This window comes from Stenella coeruleoalba (assembly GCF_951394435.1).
Source record: "Stenella coeruleoalba genome assembly, chromosome: 7".
Classification (NCBI taxonomy): Eukaryota; Metazoa; Chordata; class Mammalia; order Artiodactyla; family Delphinidae; genus Stenella; species Stenella coeruleoalba.
In genome coordinates, this window is record NC_137153.1 from 35,936,862 (window position 1) to 35,961,823 (window position 24,962).

Genomic DNA, 24,962 nt, shown 5'->3' on the forward strand with positions numbered 1-24,962 from the left:
GAATGTCATTGCCCCAGAATATGGGGTGAGAGAGAATTGCACTTTTTTTATATGGTATTGGATTTCTTGTAAAGTTTAAAATATTTTGTAAATATGGGACTTCTAGTACAGGGTAGAAAACTACATATTGTGGGAAGCTAGATTTTGCAAGTTTAATGCATTCATTGGAAGCAGTTCTCACAGGAAGCACTTTCTGAATAAGACACTTGTATGAAAAAAAGAAAAAGAATGGTACATGTAGCCAAAGAAGGTTTAAATAGATTATTTATAAGATCATTTTTAACAATGTATATTAGTATGTTTAACAATACTGTAAACACTGAAACAAGCAAGAAAGTATAAGATGTGTGTAAGATATATATTTTTAAATGGCAAAATAGTGTGCCTAATAAGACTAGAGAAATGGAAAACTGACTATTTCGGAAGACTTTCTAACTTACCGACTTTGGAAGAAAATAGGTATTTGAAGATCTTGGTAAGATGAACAGTAGTTCAGAATTTTCAAAATTGGAGTAAAATAAGTCTTATTCTATCTTTCTGAGGCTTTACAACTCACTGTGATATTTAGGTTTGAAAGCACTTGTCACCCTTAGCTTGTTAACTTGGGAACTTTTGCACATTTCATGTTTCTCATTTGCTGAAATTGAATGATTAATCTTGCAAAGTCTAGGTAACTCGGTAATTGGTATTTTTAAAAAATATTATGGGCCCTGTCATGAGATTTGGAAGTTGGATTTTTTTAATAAAAGGGACATCTACAGGGTTGTTTTGTAATGAACTGTTTTAGATCCTTTGTTAGCAAACACTAAATTTAAATGTACTGCTTGTTTAGAATTATTAGCAAATGGAAGCCTCCTATTTATATTTTCAGTGCATAAAGCCACCTTCTTGCTTTACTTCAGAATAACATGCCAAGCTATTTTGTGTTCACTAAATTTAGCTATCAGTTAAACACTGCAGAAAATATTAGCGACTCAAATAAGTAGGCTTCTGGAATAGTTTTAACTGCAAGTGTGTTAACTTGTGTGGTGGTTTTAAATCATTTTTTCCAAAATAGATGAAGTTTTTAAACACCACTTTATGTACTGAAGCATGAATAGAAAAAATCAAGAGCTGAGTAGTTCACCTCCTTTATGTAGGCATAAGCCTCCATCATTTTAACTTGTTTTAAGCAGAAACTAAATAACATCATAGCATGGTAATTTCATAGATTGCTTAATTGGAGTAAGCTTCAGAATAAGAGAGTGAAATATGGGCTCTTCAGCGCCTTTTGTTTCTTTTTTGTATTGAAGTAGTAGCCTACAGATGTAGTTTAAACATTATCTAAAATGTAGGCTTCTTTATCTCAAAATCCCAGTGTGTTGCAGTACACAGATAGTTTAAAATATGTAGCCACGGGGAAGGGGAGGTATGTAAATGTCTTGAAATGGAGCAAAAGTATGAAAGATGATAGTAACAAATAATGTGTATGATGAGGACATACTTTAAAAATGTAATTCCTCTGTACAGTAAATTACAAATCTTGAGGGATTTTTTTTTTGTAATAAGAGAATTTATATTTGTAATGGTTTAAGAATTTTGTTTGTAATCTGGTATATAGAATTTTAACTTGGAGCACTTATGAGCAAGTAAGAGAGACTATAGTATCTGAATTTTCTTGGTTTAGGTTTCAACATTTTTCTCTAGAATTTTTCCCTCAAATATGACTTAATGAATTATAAAAAGTGTCGTCAGTCTTGGGAAATTTAAAATTTGATGAACTTACCTAAAGAAGGAAGTGCAGTATGAATTTAAAAAATACAAATACTTGCCAGTTCACAGATAATAAAATTTAAGGCCTTCAAAAGTAAGAGTTTTTGTTTGTTTATCCTGTCAGCTTTTGCCAACTATAATAGTTATATTCACAAACTTTTCATTTGTATAATTGGAAGTTTTAAGAAATTATTACAACTATTTACTATAGAAATATTTAAAATGTTCTTTTTTTGATATAAGCTGTATACTTGGACAAAATACATTGGCATCTAAAATTTGAGGTGTGTTAACACTGCTTTTTGTTTTAAAAATGTGGTTTACATTCAGATTTTTGAAGTGTTTTATGCTTCATATGGCTAAGTTGTAGTTTGGCAGAGTTAACAGCATAAGAATAAACATGCTGTAATTTTAAAAAATGCTTTGAATAAAAACTTATTTTAATTTACAGTTTAAAGTACATGTTCATTCTTAAACCCTTTACAATTTGTTTTTCTTTTTAAAAATATAATAGCCGTAATATAAAAATCTAAAGATGGAAAGAAATGTCAACTATAGCCATACATTCTCCCATCATTATTATTTTGGTGCATTTTATATTTCATTCCAGTCTCATTCGAGGCATCATTTTAGCATAGTTAGAACCATCATGTGAATTCCTTTTTCTTACATTAAAATTATGGCCTTTTAGAATATAGATATTCATTTAACTTCCTCATCTGTTTCATTATTACAGTGTTAAAAATACTGGTGTAAAAAAGTATTAAACTATTGCCAGCTCTATCCCAGGCTTTATATTAGGGTAATCAGCAACTGGGATTTCATTTCACTTGTATCCAGGATGTGTTGAATCTGGGGTCAAACCCATAGAATCCACTCAGGGCCTGATTACTTTTCTGAGTCAAGCAAATTTAATTTTTTTATTAGTTATTTTTGGTAGATCTTTAGTTGTTTACTTGCAATGGCAAGGTTCAGCCTGTCCAGGCTTTGTGCAAAAGAATTTCACAAGCAACTCTTGAGTGTGAGTTGTGGTTTAAACAAAGTAAGGATGAGATTTTGACAGTGACTTAAGTTCCTGGAAGTATGTATATAGAAGCAAATTAAATGCAAATATGGTTAAGGCTGTCTTTAAAAGTGACTTTAAAATAGTCTTAGACTTCCCTGGTGGTCCAGTGGTTAAGACTCCGAGCTTCCAATGCAGGGGGCTCTGGTTGATCCCTGGTCTGGGATCTAAGATCCTGCATGCTGTGCAGCATGTGTGTGTGGGGTGGGGTGTGGTGTGGTGGGGGGGAAGCAGGACTGTTTTGCAGCCAAAACTTATTTGGAGACTCACTGGAAACATAGTTGATCTTTTTGAGGCAATTAACCAAAATGACTTCCAAGTTCAGATTTTTGGGTTCAACTTGAATATGAATTTATTTTCTATTTTAAACAGTCTTATGTGTGTTTGTTCCTTTCCTGTTTTGGGTAATGTAGACTCTTCCTTTCTGGCTCTTTTAGTGCTAGTTATTTGTCAGAAGTTCTGCTTTAGTTCTTATCAGTACTGAAAATGTTTTTGGTTGTTCAGTGACTCCAAAAGAAAATCATTGCATGGCATCGATATAGTTAGGCTCAAATATCTATTTAACTTGAAATCTTTAGCTTTTCTAAAAAGTTGAAATTTCAGATGTTTAAAATTAATTATTTAGAATGAAAATATGGGACATTTAATTGAAAAAACGCTAGACCAGGTAGACTGGTCAGAGTAGGCAGTTCTGGGAGGCCCTCCTTCAGTTAACATGAACAATAACCTGATGTTTAGATGCACCCATGTAGAAAAGAAATGGGTAGGGGGAGAACCTGCCTTAAAGCACCCAGAGGCAAGAAAAGCCTGGAGACTTTGCACCCACTATACCCCTAGCCATTCCACTCCTAGGTATTTCCCGAAGATAAATGAAAATATACGTTCACACAAAAAAACTTGTACACGAATGTTCATGGAAGCATTTTTTTGGTAATAGCCCTAAACTGGAAACAACCAAACATGCCCACCACCTAGCTAGTGAATGGATAAACAAATTGTGGTACTACTCAACAATGAAAAGACTCGAAAATGGGTGAGTCACAAAAATAATAAAAGCGAAAAGAGCCTTGAAAGAGTACATGCTCATTTATACGAATTTTCTGAAAAGGCAAATCTAACCTAGGGTAATAGAAATCAGAATGAAATGGGGGGGGGGTCGACCAGTGGGACACAAAGGGCACTTTTTGGGGTGATGGAAATGTTCTATGTTTTGACTTGGGTGGTTACACGGGTGTATGCATTTGTCAAAACATCGACTGTGGACTCGTTAAATCCGCATTTCATTGTATGTAAATTGTCAGTTAAAAATATTGGAAAAAAAGAAAGCAAAACAAACCCTAAGTCTTAACGCTTCTCACCAAGGCAGCAGTTTGGAGGAAAGTAGGGTCTTTAAACTCTCCCAAACCCGTCTCTGTTCTCCTTTTAGACACAGAGAGTGGTGCTTTTGAGGACGAACTGCAGCCGAACCCGCTCCTCCCGCGCCGGCAGCGTGGGGCGCCCGGCAGGGCTCTCGGACTTGCAGGGTTCCCGCCGTGGCCCTTCCTGTTTCGGCCGCGCCCTCTCCAGCGCCGGCCAGGGGCGGGGGCGGGGACGGAACTGGGGCAGCGCAGGCCGGAGTGCGGCCGATACTGGCAGCTGCGGGACATGACGGCAGGCCGCCAGGCCGAGGGTGAGGGTACGGACCACGCCTCCGCGCGGCTGCCCTCCCGGGTGGCCAAGCTACTGTCTGCACTCTTCTACGGGACCTGCTCCTTCCTCCTCGTGCTGGTTAACAAGGCGCTGCTGACCACCTACCGGTGAGGCGGGCGCCAGAGGTCCGGGCGGAGTCCGCGGGGGCCCCCGGCTGCTCCGCGGCGACCTGTCCCGGGACCTTCCCGTTACGGCGCCGCGCTGTCCGGCGGGAGCTGCCCCGACCCCCGAGGTCCCCGGGTGGGGGAGAGCGGCGGGGCTGCCCCTGCCCTCGGTGCACCTTGGCCGCGCCCTGGTCAACGGGCGGGCGGGAACAGCGAGCGGGGAGCCTCACTGCTGACTCCCGTGCCAATGTGGGCGGCTGTGTGCTCGGCACATGGACCACGTTTTCACAGGGTCGGGACCTTCAGAGTGTTCTGAAAACCAAACCACAACCTAGCAAAGTCATTCTACTCTCAGTGAGTGCGGGCACACCTCACCGCCACTTACTGCTGTAGGACATTCCTCGCAACTGTGCTTGTAGAGCTACCTCCCAGTGCTTTCACAAGTGCTGGTGAGCTGGAGCAAGTGATCTGAATGTGTTCTTCAAATGTGACTGTTCTTTATACAAATCAAGATGTTCAATCATCAGAAAAGTCCTGAGTGGATAAGTTTATTCGCATTGTTTGACCATTCATTCTCAGATTATCAGCATGTTCATGGAAAAATGGGGAAAACAATTAAAAATTCATATTCTATACTTTTTTGGATGAATGTGCAGTAAACCAGCAAATTTGTAGTTCCTTGAACCTATTTGTAAAGACTAGAAAATCCTGTTTAATTCTCCTTTCGTTGTATTGGCATTGAAAGAGCTGTGAATTTAGACCCAGCTCCACCATTTAATAGCTGTGCCTCTTAGGCCAGCCTCAGAGTCGTTTTTTCAGATGCAAAAGCTGGATAATTACAACTCTGTGAATTACCTCCCAGATCTCTGTGCGAGCTGTCAGAAGTGAGGGCTCCTTGTAAACTATACTGTGCTGCAAAAATGTAAAATCAGAATTTTATAAAGAGCCCAAAGAGACCTTAGAGTATCTTCAGCCCAAAGAGACTGTCAAGAGTATCTTCTTTTTATTTTATACTTGCAAAAGCTGAGACCTACATGAGCTTGGCTGGTTCCACCTGTAACAGATATTTACCAAGCACCTACTATGTGCCAAGCCCATCACTGGCACCAGGGAAGCAGCTGTGAAAAACGCAAAGCTCCTGCTGTGGAGATTCCATATCAGCGGTAGAGAGAGAAAATAAACAGGTGGGCTCATGAATAAGCAAGGTGATTTCAGGTATGCTATGAGAGTGCCTGGGATGGAATGGTTGGGGCTAGAGCATTACACACAGAAGAAAATGTGCTGAAGTGGGCATGAGCTTCGCCTGCTGGAGGAACAGAGAGAATGTCATTCTGGCTAGAATGAGCAAGTGGTAGAAGGTAGGAAAGACAACGTGGAGGTAGGCAGGGAAGGCAGAATCAGTTCCTTCATTCATTCAATAATATTCACTAAGCACCTGTTATATGCCAGGCACTGTTCTAGGCATTTGCGATACAGAAGTGAACAAAGCAGATCAAAATTCCATATGTCGTGAAGCATCCATCCATATTCCTGGAGCATACCCAGAGCCTTCTAGTGGATCAGTAAATAAACTGGTAGAATTTATATTAAGTCAGATGCAGCTGTGTGGTCAGGAGAAAAAAATAAGGAAAGGGAATTAGGGACTATGAGCATGGGGAAGAGTTTTCAGTCTCAGCATGATCAGTGAAGTCTCATTAAGGAGGTGACAGTTGAGCCAAGGGATGAATGATGTGAGGGAGATGGGGGAAGAACATTCCAGCATGGAAGAGTAAGGAGTTTAGGTGGGAATGGTACTAGATTGTGTAGGGCCTTTGTGGCCACTGCGGAAGCTCTGAGGGAGCTTCTGGAAGGTGTCAAGCAAAGGAGTAACATGATCTAACTCCTTGTAGCTGCTGTGTTGAGAGCAGATATTGGGAGACCAGCGTGGAGGTAGAGAGACCATGATAAATAGTTTTCATTTTAGTCTAAATGCAGTTGGGAGTCCCTTGGAAGGTTTTAGCATGGGTAGTGACATGGCATCATTTGTATGATTAACAAGATTTCTTTGGCTCTTGGGTGGGTGAAAAACTGATGGTATTGGAGCCAGGAATGGATTGTAATAGTCTAGATAATTTTAAGTGGTGGCTTGGACTGGGGTGGAGGGTAGCAGTGGATATGGAGGGAAGGGATGGATTTGGGTTAGTTTCTGGTGTTCCTAGGGCTATTGATATTCTTTACAAGGTCTATTCGTGTGTTGCAGCATGCTTGCTGGTGTCCGTGGGGAACAGAAACCCTCCCTCAAAGAAATTAGAATGAATAGATACATAAACATGGATCATTTCATATACAATGCAAGCAAATGAAAGAAAAAGAAAACTTAAACACCTACCGTAAAAAACAAGAGAATGCTATTATAGGCTTTGGGGGAGTGTTGACAGTTACGTCAGTTGAAGTTTGAAGATAAGTCTCTGCTTTCTGCTCTTGACTAAGTAGTGTGCTCGCTGACCACGGCAGTCAGTGCCTCCAAAAACATATGTCTTCTTGTTGGAAGCAGGACCAGTGAACACTGGTTAAGTGCTGGGAAGATGAAGGATAGTGTCCGACCAGAAAGAATTTATATGAGACATCTCATGCTCTAGCCTTTTCATCTTTAAAATTTTGAGTTCCATGATTGAAGGAGGAAGTTGAGTTTTTATCTCAGCAAGGCAAAGCCCCTTATAACCTTATAAGCAGATATTTCACATTTCCGTAATGTAATATACAGTTGGAGGGCCCTGTTCAAAAAACATTGTTTATTCTCTCATTTCAAAATAGTTTAGGAGCACGTTTTTGAGGGGAAGAGGGTTGGGGTGATTTGGTTATAACAATAAACCATAGAAATCTGATCCAATCATTAGCTGTTTGAGGACAGAATGTTGTGTTGTAGGATAGAAGGAAGGACCTTTCTGTAGTCACCTAATTTGCAGGACTACGGGAATGTAGCTCAGGGGATGTTTTTTTCTCTTACGGTTTGAGTAGATTGTGTCTGGTTGGGGTACAAGACTGATGGGTGGTCTTAGTTATTTGTTAGTTTTAGGTCGTTGAGATGCTAAATTTACCTGGCTGGACAGAGAGAGCCTTTGAAGGACTTGGACTGTCAGACCCTGTTGGGGTGAGACGGAGAAGCACGAATCTGTGGCCACTTGGTGACACTAGTGGTTCTTCGGAATCACATTCATGAGGGTTGTGCAGGCAGTCTGGAGTTGTTATTTTTGTTGCCTTTTTTTTTTTTTTTTTTTTTTTTGTGGCACGCAGGCCTCTCACTGTTGTGGCCTCTCCCGTTGCGGAGCACAGGCTCCGGACGTGCAGGCTCAGCGGCCATGGCTCACGGGCCTAGCCGCTCCGCGGCATGTGGGATCTTCCCGGACCGGGGCACGAACCCGTGTCCCCTGCATCGGCAGGCGGACTCTCAACCACTGCGCTACCAGGGAAGCCCTTGTTGCTATTTTAATACTGTTCTCTATGACATGTGAAGATTTACTAATGATGCTTAATAAAAAATATAAACTTAGCTGTATTCAATTCAACAAGTATTTGCTCCATATTTGCTGTGTGTCTACTTTTATGCAATCGAAGGCTTTAGGATCATTTCACACAGTGGTTTCCAAACTTGCTTGGTAATGTGAATCACTTGGAGAGTTTTTTTTTGTTTTTTTAAAGCTATTGAATCCGAGTCTCCAGTGGTGGGTGCTGGAAGTCTATATTAAAGAACAAAAACAGCCCTAATTTTCTCTTACTCTGATGAAAACCGGCTCTCTCCCAAAGATGCTGTTCCATTTGACCCCTGGAAAGGAGCTGGATCCTGGTCACACCCCAGGTGTGGCCAGGAGGTGGGGTTGAGTCCTCGTAGCTTCCCACTGCCCCTGCTCTGTGGAGAGTCCAGACTCAGCACTCACTTTCTGCCCTCTCTGTAATGGCTTCTGAGCTTCTGTGGCTCATTTAGTGGAGTCCTGGTATTCCTCTCCACTCAGACTCGCATAAGCCTTCAGGACTTTGAGATACGCACGCTGAATCATCACAGCCCACCTTGTCCCACATCCTGTGGTCACTCCTAGGGCCATGTGCTCAGTGTGACCCTGCCAGCCACTCCAGTTCCTGTGCAGGATTGTCCACACTCTGTGCTGCAACCCCGCTCATTTCTGCCACATCACCCTTCAGGCATCCCTTCCCTCCTGGTCCAGCAGGAGGGCCCCTGCGCTGGAAGCCACAAGGCTCCTTTCCAGCTCCCGTCTTGGCTGGTACTTGTCCTGCACAGCCTACCTTCTGCATCCTTCCTTCAGCATTGAGCAGCTCCGACTGTCCTGGGAGAAAAAACACTTCCGGGCTGGCTGGGTTGATGTTGAATTGATGATCACAAGCTTCAACCGGCTCTAGTACCACCTGCTCGTTCCTTCTGGGGGATTGCTTTCCTTGTCACAGAAAGGACTCCTTCCCACTTTCTCTTTTACCCTGAAACCTCCCACACCCCCATCCTCCACTCTCCTCTGATACTTCCTTGAGGAAATTGAAACCGTCAGATGATGTCCCCTTTCTGCTGTGATGGAGGGAGCATCTTGTTCCTGTGGAAGGTCCAGCTCCCCACTTCTGGATGTCCCCTTCTCCCGGCTCCTTTCATGATCCTCCTCTATTCTGCGTCAGCAAGCTCTCTCTACCGGCTTAAAACATGTTTAGGTTTCTCAAGCAAAAATAACCCTCCCTTGATCCACATGGGTGCTCATTTCTCTGTTCCTTTCAGAGTCCGACTCTTCAAAGAGTTGTGCACACATACTGTCTTTACTTCCTTGCATTCACTCCTAAAATAATTCAGTTAAAATTGGGAGTTATTTAAATACAGAAATGTACGAAGAAGACAGTAATAATATTGCATATTCCCACTACCTAGAATCAATATTTTTTTTAAAGAAAAGTCATTCTGTGTGATCATGATAAAGAATTCAAACAAAAGAAAAATATTAGGGTAAAATTTTAAAAATTACTAAATTGACATTAGGCAATAACTTCAGACATCTTTTTAGATAGATGGATGGATTGGAGAAAGATTAATAGACTGAATTACTTTTTATATAAAGTATATATTATAGATGCTACTTATTTACTCGTTTCTTTATAAATTGTTTTCTTTAATCCAAAAAGGAGTGGGAAATGGAGTGCGGGGGCTTTCATTTATTTAATTTTTTGAGGATCACCTAAGTCCCTCCACCACTTTTTTTTTTTTCCTCCACCACTTTTTATTATGAAAAGTTTCAAGCACACAGAAAAGTGGAAAGCAAAGTACAATGAACACCCATACACATACCACTGAGGTTCAGTAATTAACATTTTGCTATATTTGCATTTTCCCCTGAATGATTGAATATAAGCTGCATACGTCATGACACTACACTCAGATATTTCAACATGCCTCTCCTGAAATATGGATCTTCTCCTACATAGTATCCTTTTTGTTCTTAACAAATTTAACAGTAATTTCCTAAAATAATCTAATACCAAATCTATAATCATTCCAATTATTCCCCAAGATGTTTTTATGGTTGTTTTAAACATTTGAATTAAGATCCAATCAAAATTCATGCAACACACACAGTTATGTCTTTTTCGTTTATTTTCATCTAGAAAAGTCCCCCGTTCCACCTCTTTCCCCTGATACTGAATTTGAAAAGCCTGGGCCAGGTGTGTTGTAAAGTGTCCCATATTATGGGTGGTCTCATTTATTTTTTGAAGTCTCACTTAACTTACTCTCTGTTTTTTAAACTGAAAGTTAGATCTAAAGGCTTGATTACATTCAGATTAAACAGTTTTTGGCAAGACCACTTCATAGCCGACCCTGTAAACTTCAGCTTGCCTCATATGAGGGATTGTGCTACCATTAGTCATGCTGGCTGTGTTTGAAGGCTTACTTAAGGTGAGGACTGCAAGTTGCATGCACGTATGAAATGTAGTTTAACTGAATTGAATGGAGAAAAGAGAAATTAGAGTTCAACAAAAAGAATTGTTGACGTTCAAATATATATATATTTTCAATTTCTGATGGTATATATGGCTTCTCTGCTATGAATGATGACGTTTGCATACTTCTTCCCATGTTTCCACCCCTCCGTGTCTTCTTTTACAGTGTAGCATCCTATTGTGTAATTATAATCCCACAGTTGTTTGAATCTGTTCCATATTAAATGGATACAGTAGTCAGCACCCTTTTATCACAGTGCCTCCATTCCAGAGTTCATTATTTTGATTTGATTCCTAATTGGTTGATTCTGATGTATGGTAGTATTTTTATGGAGAGTTCATGGCTGCTGTATTAATCGTGTTGAATATTCTTAACAGCTTTTTCTACAAGTGTGCTTTTAGATCTGGAGAGTTTACTTATTCTCCCCGTGTCAAGGAAACAAATTTGCCTTTTATCTTTTAATCATTTTCTCTCTTTACTGAGAGAACAGCACAGCAATTAGCCCTCTCTGCTGGTATCTATCTTCTATATCTGTTTATGTTTGAGAGTTTGTCTTTTCCCTACTCATTCACTGTGATTACCTCATCTTGGTAATTCAGTTGAAAGCAGTGGCCATTTAGTTCTGTGTTGTTTCTAAATGGTTCATGTGGCAGTTATGTGTGTTTTTTCTTACATCTTTATTGGAGTATAATTGCCTTACAATGTTATGTTAGTTTCTGCTGTATAAAAAAGTGAATCAGCTATATGTATACATATATCCCCATATCCCCACCCTCTTGCGTCTCCCTCCCACACTCCCTATCCCACCCATCTAGGTGGTCACAAAGCACTGAGCTGATCTCCCTGTGCTATACGGCTGCTTCCCACTAGCTATCTATTTTACATTTCATAGTGTATATATGTCCATGCCACGCTCTCACTTCTTCCTAGCTTAACCTTCCCCCTCCCCGTGTCCTCAAGTCCATTCTCTACATCTGCGTCTTTATTCCTGTCCTGCCCCTAGGTGCTTCAGAACCTTTTTTTTTAGATTCCATATATATGTGTTAGCATACAGTATTTGTTTTTCTCTTTCTGACTTACTTCACTCTGTATGACAGGCTCTAGGTCCATCCACCTCACTACAAATAACTCAATTTCGTTTCTTTTTACGGCTGAGTAATATTCCATTGTATATATGAGCCACATCTTCTTTATCCATTCATCTGTTGATGGACACTTAGGTTGCTTCTATGTCCTGGCTATAGTAAATACTGCTGCAGTGAACATTGTGGTACATGACTCTTTTTGAATTATGGAATTCTCAGGGTACAGGCCCAGTAGTGGGATTGCTGGGTTGTATGGTAGTTCTATTTTTAGTTTTTTAAGGAACCTCTATACTGTTCTCTATAGTGGCTGTATGAATTTACATTCCTACCAACAGTGCAAGAGGGCTCCCTTTTCTCCACACCCACTCCAGCATTTATTTGTAGATTTTTTAATGATGGCCATTCTGACTGGTGTGAGATGATATCTCATTGTAGTTTTGATTTGCATTTCTCCAATGATTAGTGATGTTGAGCATCCTTTCATGTGTTTGTTGGCAATCTGTATATCTTCTTTGGAGAAATGTCTACTTAGGTCTTCTGCCCATTTATGAATTGGGTTTTTTTTTTTTTTGATATTGAGCTGCATGAGCTTCTTGTATATTTTGGAGAGTAATCCTTTGTCAGTTGCTTCATTTGCAAATATTTTCTCCCATTCTAAGGGTTGTCTTTTTGTATTGTTTCATTGCTGTGCAAGAGCTTTTAAGTTTCATTAGGTCCCATTTGTTTATTTTTGTTTTTATTTCCATTACTCTAGGAGGTGGGTAAAAAAGGATCTTGCTGTGGTTTATGTCATAGAGTGTTCTGCCTATGTTTTTCTCTAAGTGTTTTATAGTGTCTGGCCTTACATTTAGGTCTTTAATCCATTTTGAGTTTATTCTTGTGTACGGTGTTAGGGAGTGTTCTAATTTCATTCTTTTACAAGTAGCTGTCCAGTTTTCCCAGCACCACTTATTAAAGAGGCTGCCTTTTCTCCATTGTATATTCTTGCCTCCTTTATCAAAGATAAGGTGACCATATGTGCATGGGTTTATCTCTGGGCTTTCTATCCTGTTCTACTGATCTACATTTGTGTTTTTGTGCCAGTACCATACTGTCTTGATTACTGTAGCTTTGTAGTATAGTCTGAGTTTCAGGAGCCTGATTCCTCCATCTCTATTTTTCTTTCTCAAGATTGCTTAGGTTATTTGGGGTATTTTGTGTTTCCATACAAATTGTGAAATTTCTTGTTCTAGTTCTGTGCAAAATGCCAGTGGTAGTTTGATAGGGATTGCATTGAATCTGTAGATTGCTTTGGGGAGTATAGTCACTTTCACAATGTTGATTCTTCCAATCCAAGAACATGGTATATCTCGCCATCTGTTTGTATCATTTTTAATTTCTTTTATCAGTGTCTTATAGTTTTCTGCATACAGGCCTTTGTCTCCCTAGGTAGGTTTATTTCTAGGTATTTTATTCTTTTTGTTGCAATGGTGAATGGAAGTGTTTCCTTAATTTCTCTTTCAGATGTTTTCATCATCAGTGTATAGGAAGGCAAGAGATTTCTGTGCATTAATCTTGTATTCTGCTACTTTACCAAGCTCATTGATTAGCTCAGGTGGTTTTCTGGTAGCATCTTTAGGATTCTCTACATATAATATCATGTCATCTGCAAACAGTGACAGCTTTGCTTCATCTTTTCTGATTTGGATTCCTTTTATTTCTTTTTCTTCTCTGATTGCTGTGGCTGAAACTTCCAAAACTATGTTGAATAATAGTGGTGAGAGTGGGAAGTCGTGTCTTGTTCCTGATCTTAGAGGAAATGGTTTCACTTTTTCACCATTGAGAACAATGTTGGCTGTGGGTTTGTCATATATGGCCTTTATTATGTTGAGGTAAGTTCCCTCTGTGCCTACTTTCTGGATGGTTTTTATCATAAATGGGTGTTGAATTTTGCCGAAAGCCTTTTCGGCATCTATTCAGATTATCATACGGTTTTTACCTTCAGTTTGTTACTATGGTGTGTATCACATTGATTGATTTGTGTATATTGAAGAATCCTTGCATTCCTGGGATAAACCCCACTTGATCATCCTTTTAATGTGCTGTTGGATTCTGTTTGCTAGTATTTTGTTGAGGATTTTTGCATCTATCTCATCAGTGATATTGGCCTGTAGTTTCCTTTCTTTGTGACATCTTTGTCTGGTGTTGGTATCAGGGTGATGATGGTCTTGTAGAATGAGTTTGGGAGTGTTCCTCCCTCTGCTATATTTTGAAAGAGTTTGAGAAGGATAGATGTTAGCTCTTCTCTAAATGTTTGATAGAATTTACCTGTGAAGCCTTCTGGTTGTGGGCTTTTGTTTGTTGGAAGATTTTTAATCACAGTTTCAATTTCAGTGCTTGTGATTGGTCTGTTTATATTTACTATTTCTTCCTGATTCAGTCTCAGAAGGTTGTGCTTTTCTAAGAATTTGTCCAGTTCTTCCAGGTTTTCCATTTTGTTGGCATATAGTTTCTTGTACTAATCTCTCATGATCCTTTGTATTTCTGCAGTATCAGTTGTTACTTCTCCCTTTTCATTTCTAATTCTATTGAGTCTTCTCCCTGTTTTTCTTGATGAATCTGGCTAATGGTTTATCAATTTTCTTTATCTTCTCAAAGAACCAGCTTGTAGTTTCATTGATCTTTGCTATTGTTTCCTTCATTTCTTTTTCATTCATTTCTGATCTGATCTTTATGTTTTCTTTCCTTTTGCTAACTTTGGGGTTTTTTTGTTCTTCTTTCTCTAATTGCTTTAGGTTTAAAATTAGGTTGTTTATTTGAGATGTTTCTTGTCTCTTGAGGTAGGATTGTATTGCTATAAACTCCCCTCTTAGAACTGCTTTTGCGGCATCCCATAGGTTTTGTGTCACCGTGTTTTCATTGTCACTTGTTTCTAGGTATTTTTTGATTTCCTCTTGATTTCTTCAGTGATCTCCTGGTTATTTAGTAGTGTATTGTTAGCCTCCATGTGTTTGTATATTTTACAGATTTTTTCCTGTAATTGATATGTAGTCTCATAGCGTTGTGGTCAGAAAAGATACTAGATACGATTTCAGTTTTCCTAAATTTACCAAGGCTTGATTTGTGAGTCAAGATATGATCTATCCTGGAGAATGTTCCATGTGCTCTTGAGAAGAAAGTGTATTCTGTTGTTTTTGGATGGAATGTCCTCTAAGTATCAATTAAGTCCATCTGGTCTAATGTGTCATTTAAAGTTTGTGTTTCCGTTTTTATTTTCATTTTGGATGATCTGTCCATTGGTGAAAGTGGGGTGTTAAAGTCCCCTACTATTAGTGTGTTACTGTCGATTTCCCCTTTTATGGCTGTTAGCATTTGCCTTATGTATTGAGGTGCTCCTATGTTGGGTCCATATATATTTATAATTCTTATATCTTCTTCTTGGAATGATCCCTTGATCATTATGTAGTGTCCTTCCTTGTGTCTTATAACAATCTTTATTTTAAAGTCTATTTTATCTGATATGAGTATTGCTACTTCACCTTTCTTTTGATTTCCATTTGCATGGAATATCTTTTTCCATCCCCTCACTTTCAGTCTGTATGTGTCCCTAGGTCTGAAGTGGGTCTCTTGTAGACAGCATATATACGGATCTTGTTTTTGTATCCATTCAGCTGGTCTATGTCTTTTGGTTGGAGCATTTAATCCATTTACATTTAAGGTAATTATCAGTATATATATTCCTATGACCATTTTCTTAATTGTTTTGGGTTTGTTTTTGTAGGTCTTTTCCTTCTCTTGTGTTTCCTGCCTAGAGAAGTTCCTTTAGCATTTGTTGTAAAGCTGGTTTGGTGGTGATTGATTCTCTTAGCTTTTGCTTGTCTGTAAAGGTTTTAATTTCTCCATTGAATCTGAATGAGATCCTTGCTGGGTAGAGTATCTTGGTTGTTGGTTTTTCCCTTTCATCACTTTAAATATGTCCTGCCACTCCCTTCTGGCTTGCAGAGTTTCTGCTGAACGATCAGCTGTTAACCTTATGGGGATTCCCTTGTATGTTATTTGTTGCTTTTCCCTTGCTGCTTTTAATATTTTTCTTTGTATTTAATTTTTGATGGTTTGATTAATATGTGTCTTGGCATGTTTCTCCTTGGATTTATCCTGTATGGGACTCTCTGAACTTCCTGGACTTGATTGACTCTTTCCTTTCCCATATTAGGGAAGTTTTCAACTATAATCTCTTCAAAATATTTTCTCAGTCCCTTTCTTTTTCTCTTCTTCTTCTGGGGCCCCTATAATTTGAATGTTGGTGTGTTTAATGTTGTCTCCGAGGTCTCTGAGACTGTTCTCAATTCTTTTCATTCTTTTTTCTTTATTCTGCTCTGTGGTAGTTATTTCCATTGTTTTATCTTCCAGGTCACTTATCCATTCTTCTGCCTCACTTATTGTACTATTGATTCCTTTTAGAGTGTTTTTAATTTCATTTATTGTGTTGTTCATTATTGTTTGTTTGCTCTTTACTTCTTCTAGGTCCTTGTGAAATGTTTCTTGTATTTTCTCCGTTCTATTTCCAAGATTTTGGATCATATTTACTTTCATTACTCTGAATTCTTTTTCAGGTACACTGCCTATTTCCTCTTCATTTGTTTGGTCTGGTGGATTTTTACTTCGGTCCTTCATCTGCTGCCTATTTCTCTGTCTTCTCATTTTGCTTAACTTACTGCGTTTGGTGTCTCCTTTTTGCAGGCTGCCGTTTCGTAGTTCCTGTAGTTTTTGGTGTCTGCCCCCAGTGGGTAAGGTTGGTTCAGTGGCTCCCTGAGGCTTCCTTGTGAAGGCGACTGGTGCCTGTGTTCTGGTGGATGAGGCTGGATCTTGTCTTTCTGGTGGGCAGGACCACGTCCGGTGGTGTGTTTTGGGGTATCTGTGAACTTAGTATGATTTTAGGCAGCCTCTCTGCTAATGGGTAGGGTTGTGTTCATGTCTTGCTAGTTGTTTGGCATGGGGTGTCCAGCACTGGAGCTTGCTAGTCGTTGAGTGGAACTGGGTCTTTGTGTTGAGATGGAGATCTCTGGGAGAGCTCTTGCCCATTGATATCATGTGGGGCCAGGAGATCTCTGGTGGGTCAATGTCCTGAACTTGGCTCTCCCACCTCAGAGGCTCAGTCCTGAGACCTGGCTGGAGTACCAAGTGTCAGCCACATGGCTCAGAAGAAAAGGGAGGAAAAAAAGCAAGCAATCAAGAAAAAAATAAATTAATAAAGTTATTAAAATAAAAAATTATTAAAATTAAGAAGGTAATAAAAAAATAAAGAGAGCAACCAAACCAATAAACAAATCCACCAATTATAACAAGCATTAAAAACTAAATTAAGATAATCATAAAAATCAGAAATTAGTCATTCACATACAGCAAACCCCAAGTCTACAGTTGCTCCCAATGTCTACCTCCTCAATTTGGGATGATTCGTTGTCTATTCAGGTATTCCACAGATGCAGGGTACATCAAGTTGATTGTGGAGATTTAATCTGCTGCTCCTGAGGCTGCTGGGAGAGATTTCCCTTTCTCTTCTTTGTTTGCACAGCTCCTGGGGTTCAGCTTTGGATTTGGCCCCGCCTCTGCGTAGAGGTCGTCTGAGGGCGTCTTTTCTTCCCTCAGACAGGAGGGGGTTAAAGGAGTGGCTGATTAGGGGGCTCTGGCTCGCTCAGGTTGTGGGGAGGGTGGGGTACGGAACGTGGGGTGAGCCTGAAGCGGCAGAGGCCGGCTTGACATTGTAACAGCGTGACATTGTAACTACTCTGGCAGTGGTGGGCTGCACGGGCTCCCGGAGGGGAGGTGTGGATAGTGACCTGTGCTTGCACACAGGCTTCTTGGTGGCTGCAGTAGCAGCGTTGGCATTTCATGTCCGTGTCAGGTGTCCACGCTGATAGCTGTGGCTTGCGCCTTTCCCTGGAGCTTGTTTAGGCGGTGCTCTGCCCTCTGTGGGCAGACAGGCAGGGAATCCCCTCTAATCCCGTACCCGGAAACAATGGTCTCTTGCCTCTTAGGCAAGTCCAGCCTTTTTCCCGGACTCCCTCCTGGCTAGCCGTGGCACACTAGCCCCCTTCAGGCTGTGTTCACGCCGCCAACCCCGGTCCTCTACCTGCGATCTAAGCCCCGAATCCTGAGCCTCAGCTCTCAGCCCCCACCCGCCCCTGCAAGTGAGCAGACAAGCCTCTCAGGCTGGTGAGTGCTGGTCGGCCCTGATCCTCTGTGCAGGAATCTCTCCGCTTTGCCCTCTGCATCCCTGTTGCTGCGCTCTCCTCCCTGGCTGCGAAGCTTCCCCCCACCCCCACCCCCCGTCCCCACCAGTGAAGGTCCTTCCTAGTGTGTGGAAACTTTTCCTCCTTCACAGCTCCCTCCCACTGGTGCAGGTCCTGTCCCTATTCTTTTGTCTCTGTTTTTTCTTTTTTCTTTTACCCTACCCAGGTGTGTGGGGATTTTCTTGCCTTTTGGGAAGTCTGAGGTCTTCTGCCAGCATTCAGTAGGTGTTCTGTATGAGTTGTTCCACATGTAGATGTATTTTTGATGTATTTGTGGGGAGGAAGGTGATCTCCACGTCTTATTCCTCCACCATCTTGAAGGTCCTCCCCCAGTTATGTTGTTTTTTTTTTAAAGAAGATGTTGAGGGTAGGAGTTTGTTAATTAATTTATTTTTGCTGTGTTGGGTCTTTGTTTCTGTGCGAGGGCTTTCTCTAGTTGTGGCAAGCGGGGGCCACTCTTCATCGCGATGCGCGGGCCTCTCACTATCGCGGCCTTTCTTGTTGCGGAGCACAGACTCCAGAAACGCAGGCTCAGTAGCTGTGGCTCACGGGCCTAGTTGCTCTGCGGCATGTGGGATCCTCCCAGACCAGGGCTCGAACCCGTGTCCCTGCATTGGCAGGCAGATTCTCAACCACAGCGCCACCAGGGAAGCCCCCAGTTATGTTGTTTTGATCCTCAGTTGCTTTCCTTAGATCTGTAGGTCCCCTTTTCATCTCACTTGATTGCTTTGTTATCTCAATTTTGAGCTCTTGTTTTATTGATATCTTCTTATTAAGGTGTTCCGTAGCTGGAAGCAATTACAAAGGGTGCCTTCTCTCTCTGTGTTATATTCTCTTCTAGGCTGATCTCTTTGTCTTCCTTCTGTAAGCCTTTTGTTGTTGTTGTTTGTTTATGTTGTGGTTTTATTATTTTGCTTCATGTTGCAGGTTGTATTACTGGGCAAGGAGACTCTCAGGTACAGGGGAAGTATACTGGGTGGAGCTCTTGGGACCCACCCCTGTTGGGGAGTGAGGGAAGCAGGATTAGGTAGAGGGAGAAGCTGGGCTGTGCTTTATCACAACAAAGCCTGATCCCAGGCCCTCTGGAGCTGGAAGGGCTCTACAGAGTTGTCTTGAATTGGGGTGAAAGCCCCTGGCTTTTATACCCCTGCACAGACACACAGGCTTGGAACACAGGCTGCTCTCAGGGAGTGGGGGTGCTATTGGCAAGGCAGCTTTCTTCAGCTGAGGTTGCTCTTGAGCGACTGGAGAATGAGTGCTTCAGTCCAGAAGAGGGTGTCTGGGTGGCACATCTGGCATCCATTAGAGTTCATTTTATTCTCACAGTGGTGCTGTCTAGACAGTCATTCAGTTTTCTCTGATAAGGCAGGTTGGTTCTTTATTCTTTTCTTACCCTATCTGAAATAGGTATGTTTCCCTTTGACATACAGATTGAGGGCTGAGGTGTTGCTGTTGGTGGTGGTGGTGGTGGTTTTTTAGGTGATATTCCCCCTTTTTTAGTGGCCTGAGAGAATGACTGGGAGCCAGTGAAGGGCTGGAAAATGAGTGAGCCCGGTGAAGTGATGTGCTGCCTTGTTAAGTATGGTATGAGGTAGGGGTTAAGATTCTGATTCCAGTTACCTAGGGCCATTTCCCTACTGCTTGCATGGTCATCTTTGTCATGAATCAGGTTTCCATAAAGCTATGTATCTGTCCCCATGTGTGTTCTCTTGCTTTGTCCTGTTAGACTATCATTGTGCAAATACTGCACTCTCTCATTTATTGTAACTTTAAAATGAATCCTGGGGACTCCACTGGTTGTCCAGTGGTTAGGGCTCCGTGCTTCCACTGCGGGGCACAGGTTCAGTCCCTGGTGGGGAAACTAGGATCCCTGCATGCAGTGTGGTGCAGCCAAAAATAAATAAATAAAAGAATCCTGGCATCCAGTAGAGTCATTCCTCCAACTTTGTTTTTCTTCAGGATTATCTTGGATCATGTTTGCTTTTTGCCTTTGCATTTAGTCTTAGGATCAGTTTGTCAGTTTCCACAAAATACCTGCTCGTGTTTTTACAGAGAGATTTGATTTTATAGGTCAGTGTGTGGATAATGGTTCACAGCAATATTGATTCTAATCCATGAAATTTATTTAGGGCTTCTTTAATTTTTTAAATATTGATTTATAGTTTTCTATGTAGAGGTATTTCTTGGAAATCTTTTATTAGATTTGTACCTGGGTATATTATTTTGAAGAAAGGAAAACCGTATAATGGATCTCCATGTAGCCATCATCCAGTTTCAACAACCTTGTTAAATTTATATCACTCCTCCTCTCAATCCCAACCTCTCCCCCAAGATTATTTTGAAGCAAATTAAAAATGTATTGTCATATGCATTTCAATATGAATTTCTGAAAGATAAGAGGGACTTTTTTGTTAAAAAAAAAAACCTACCACCCCAATATTATTTCATGCCTAAAAAAAGTAAAAATAATTCCTTATTACCATAAAATACCCAGTTAGTGTTATTTGATGTTTTTTGGGTGCTATTGTAAATGAATACCTTTAAAATTTTATGTTCTTTGTGTTTTTATGATATATAGACATAGAAATGATTTTTTTCGTGTGTTCATCTTGTATCCAGTAACCTTGCTAAAGTTATTTATTATTTCTAGTAATTTATCCCCAGATTACTTTAGCTTTCTACATATACAGTTGTGTTGTTTGTTAATATGACAGTCTGCCTCAAGGGGCAATAGAAGTTTGACAAGTTTAGCAATGATCAGTTTAAAAAATGGAAAAGAAATGAACAAATTTGACAATTTCACTAAGACTGAAAAAAAAGTCTAAGACTTTTTAATAACTCCTATCATTATGTGTTGTATATTGTCTTCAACTTTTTTTATCAGTTGCTAATATTATTTGTTATTCTATATTTTTTGTAGTTTCCCATCACCAATTGTTCTTGGAATTGGACAGGTAAGTGAAAAAAAAAATCACCCTCTTAATTAGTTGTCAGTACACATCATGAAATTTTAAGTGCTTTTGTTTAAGACTGTGATTTACGAATTTGTTCAGCTGGCAGAGGACCATGGTACTTTTGGTGAAACAACATGAAGTAGTGACACACATCTTATTTCATTTTACAATTTAGGAGCAGTTGTATTTGTAGGAAAAAGCAACTAATTTTAACTTCCTTAATAGAATTTAATTACTCTAAAGCAAGGGGGCAGCAGACTGAAAGCCTCCAAGGTCTGCTGGGTAACAGATGAGTGTGCACAGTTTAAGCCACTGTGCCTGAGAAGAAAAAGGTTAGGGAGATGAGGTGAGGCCCACTAGGGATCAGAGAAATCTAATTTTTACATCAAACCCCCTAATTTGTAAATGGTGGCAACAGATTCATATTTTCATAAAACTCTCTACAGGCCAAACAAAACATGTTTGCACTTGCCTTCCTGAAGTTTGTGATGTTTGTTCTCAAGTGTAAGGATAAACTTGGATAAACTTTCAAACAATTTTCCGTTAATTTGTGGCTTTTTTACTTTTTTGGTCATATGCTGATGATTTCTAGTAGGCACGTGGTAACACAGGCACCAAAGTTTTTTTGTTTTCGTTTTCCTTTAGTCTATAAGGAGAAAAACTTAAAATTATAAAAATTGTATCTGTTAACTAAATTTTAAATTGTGAATCTGGAATTTATATGATTAAACATTATTCTAGTTAAATGTTTTGCTAATAAGGTACTCTTTGCACATCATTTTAGGGAGACAAAAATCATGAGGGAACAATATCTTTCCTTAAGGTCAAAAAATTGATATCTTTATGGTGCAGTGTGAAAATATGTTAAAAAGTACTTTAAAAGATCAATAATATGTGGTAATGTGCCCTTTGTAATGCCCAAGGCAAATAAATTCACTGGATTGTACTCAATTAAGGTAAAAACGTTTATGATTTGCAATTTGTGGGGGAAGAAGCCAGCAGACCAAATTTTAAAAGTCTGAATTGCAGAATATTTTAAACAAGTGTTGGTATATTTCTGTAAGAATTATAAAGTAAGTCATATATACAAACTACAATTATAATTCAGGGTGGGCTTGTGTTATATAAATCTATTATAAGTATTAAGTTTGTACACTCGGGCTCAAGGTTTAGGATGATAATCATTTTGAAGGAGACCTTAAATTTTTGCATCCTAATGTGGAGAAAAGTAAGTTCTAAAATGTGTGTAGAAAGATGATATTAAAACTTTTTATTTTATAATAATAATCTGGAGTATTTCTGATATACCTGGTGTAATCCAGATTAATAGCATTTGAATGAGATGTTTTTGCAACACCGGCTAGATTGGAGAGAAAAATAAATCCCTTTTAAAGTTGGTTTTCTTCTTAATTTGACTTTTGTGTTATAGAAATATTATACTTTACAAAATATGTTTATGTGTGGAGTTTGCCTCCCTTCCCCCTTCCTTTCATCCCCACACTTACTTTCTGGGGTAAGGTGACCATATGCTCAGTACATAGGAAGGATGGTCTAGGATCAACAAGCAGCCTCACCGACTGTGGTCACTCTGGTCAGTTTTGGGGACACAGTTCCTTTTTCCCACTGTTGTCGTTCCTTGAGCCCCTTGAGATATCGTATATACGTTATATTTGATGTTATACTTTTTGCCTATAGTTCTGGTGCAATCTATACGGTGGCAAGAAAAACAATTTTAATATTTCAAGGAATAATAGGTTTTTTGGAACCTAGAAAATGGACTTTTCAGATATATATATATTTTTGGTGAATCTCTTTTCTTTTGATGATGTGTTTGTACCTCAAATAGTCTTTCCAGATATTTTGCTGAAGTTTTTCTCTTCCCTTTTCTTTAGATGGCAGTTACCATAATGATACTATATGTGTCCAAGCTAAATAAAGTAATTCACTTCCCTGATTTTGACAAGAAAATTCCTATTAAGGTATGTGATGGAAAGTACATAAAGCTATGATGGAAGATGTAGAAATGCTATAGAATTACAAAGTGATCTTAAGAGTACAGGTCCGTTTCTATACACATGTGCTTCCTGCTGGCAATGGGTAGAAACTTCTTAATAAAGTTTTCATATCATTCAGTGGTCCACTAATGTAACATAATAATAGTAAAAGTATGTGCTTAGCAATGGATATTAAATAAATACTATGTGTCTTCTGAAATGACAAAGCTTTCTAATAGGAATTGGCAAGCTTATCTGGTAAACGACCAGATAGCAATTAATTCGGCTTTGTGGGCCAGACCATCTCTGCTGCAGCTCTTCAGCTCTGTACCATGAAAGCAGCTGTAGATGATACATATATACATGAATCGGTGTAGTTGTGTTCTAATAAAACTATTTGCATGAATAAAAGATGGGTTAGATTTATCTCTTGGGCCCTCCCAATTTGTTGATCCCTGTTTTAAATTTTCATTTTTAGCTTGGATTGATAACAGTTGTGAGTAGAATGACGAATAAACACATTTTGATATACGTAGGTTTTTTTCCACGGTGGAACTAGAAACATGAGAACTGCCATTCCTTCCTGGGAATGTGGAATGGAACTAACTTTTTTTCTTTTTTTTTGCGGTACGCGGGCCTCTCTCACTGTTGTGGCCTCTCCCGTTGCGGAGCACAGGCTCCGGACGCACAGGGTCAGCGGCCATGGCTCACGGGCCCAGCCGCCCCGCGGCATGTGGGATCTTCCCAGACCGGGGCACGAACCCGTGTCCCCTGCATCGGCAGGCGGACTCTCAACCACTGCGCCACCAGGGAAACCCGGAACTGACTTTTATTGTACAGTTGCTGGGTGACATGCATGAGGCCAGACATTTCATTCCTAGAGCAATCCCATACGACAGGTGGTATTAAATCGATCATGGTGACATTTTTTGATTTAGGGAGGTTAAATCAGACTGCAGTTCCTAGAGAGTGAGGACCTCACATGGTTTGTTCACTGCCATGTCTCTCAGGCCTGGAAAAACACTGGCATCTAGCTCTGGATTATTCATCAGGTCGACTAAGCACACGCTTACTGCATCAACAATCAGGGACATCCACAAAAAGAGAAAAACAAAATATTGAAGTATAGGAAAGATATTAACCCAGTCATCAAAAGAAAAATCAGAGTATTGTTGGGCTTGCTTACACTTAGCTTATGATATAATTTTTAAATACTTTGAACAATTGTGAAATATGATCTAGACATAGGAAAAAAGGCATCATACATGACTGTGTAGTTGAATGAATAATTACCCTTGTAATCATTACCTACGTCATGAGATGGGATCACAAAATCCTTCTTTACCCACTATTCTGACTTTTGTATTAATAATTTTCTTGCTTTCTTTGTAAGTTTTCTAAATTTGTATGTATCCTTGAATTATGTCGTTTAGGTTTGCCTATTCTTGGATGTTATATAAAGAGAATTAAACTCTATATATTCTTTTGTATCTTGCTTCTTTCACTTAATATTATGTTGGTAAGATTCATCCACATTGTTGTGTGTAGCCATATTCTTTTATTTTCATTGTATAAATATATTACAATTTATTTATCTGTTTTACTGTTTATGGTAGTTGGGGTTGTTTTTAGTTTGGGCCCTAGAAAAATAAAAAGTACTGTTCTGAACATACTGATAGCTGGATCTTGGTGCACAAGTATTAGTCACCTAAGGCTCCCATAACAAAATACCACAGACTAGGTGGCTTAACAGAAGTTTATTTTCTCACACTTCCGGAGGCTGGAAGTCCGAGATCAAGGTGCCAACAGGGTTGGTTTCTGATGAGAGTTCTCTCCTTGGCATATAGACAGCTGTCTTCTCACTGTGACCTCATGTGGCCTTTACTCTGTGCCTATGCACTCCTGGTGTCCCTTCCTCTTCTTATCAGGACACAAGTCCTATTGTATTAGGACCCCACATTTATTACCTCATTTAACCTTAATTACCTCCTTAAAGGCCCTATCTTCGCATGCAGTCATTTGGGGGCTAGGGGTTCAAAATGTGAATTTCGAGCAGATACAATTCAGTCCGAAACAGCACATGT

General features: G+C 39.9%; 1 protein-coding gene across 1 annotated transcript in view; it reads left to right on the forward strand.

Annotated features, from left to right (window-relative positions):
- The first annotated feature begins 4,049 nt into the window (after positions 1–4,049).
- SLC35D2 (solute carrier family 35 member D2) overlaps positions 4,050–24,962 on the forward strand; it is a 54,532-nt gene continuing 33,619 nt past the window's right edge. Inside the window, exons 1-3 of the mRNA XM_079926499.1 lie at positions 4,050–4,611; positions 20,851–20,884; positions 22,777–22,863. Coding sequence (XP_079782625.1) covers positions 4,460–4,611; positions 20,851–20,884; positions 22,777–22,863 — 273 coding nt within the window. The 5' untranslated portion in view covers positions 4,050–4,459. The remainder of the gene's footprint in view (positions 4,612–20,850; positions 20,885–22,776; positions 22,864–24,962) is intronic.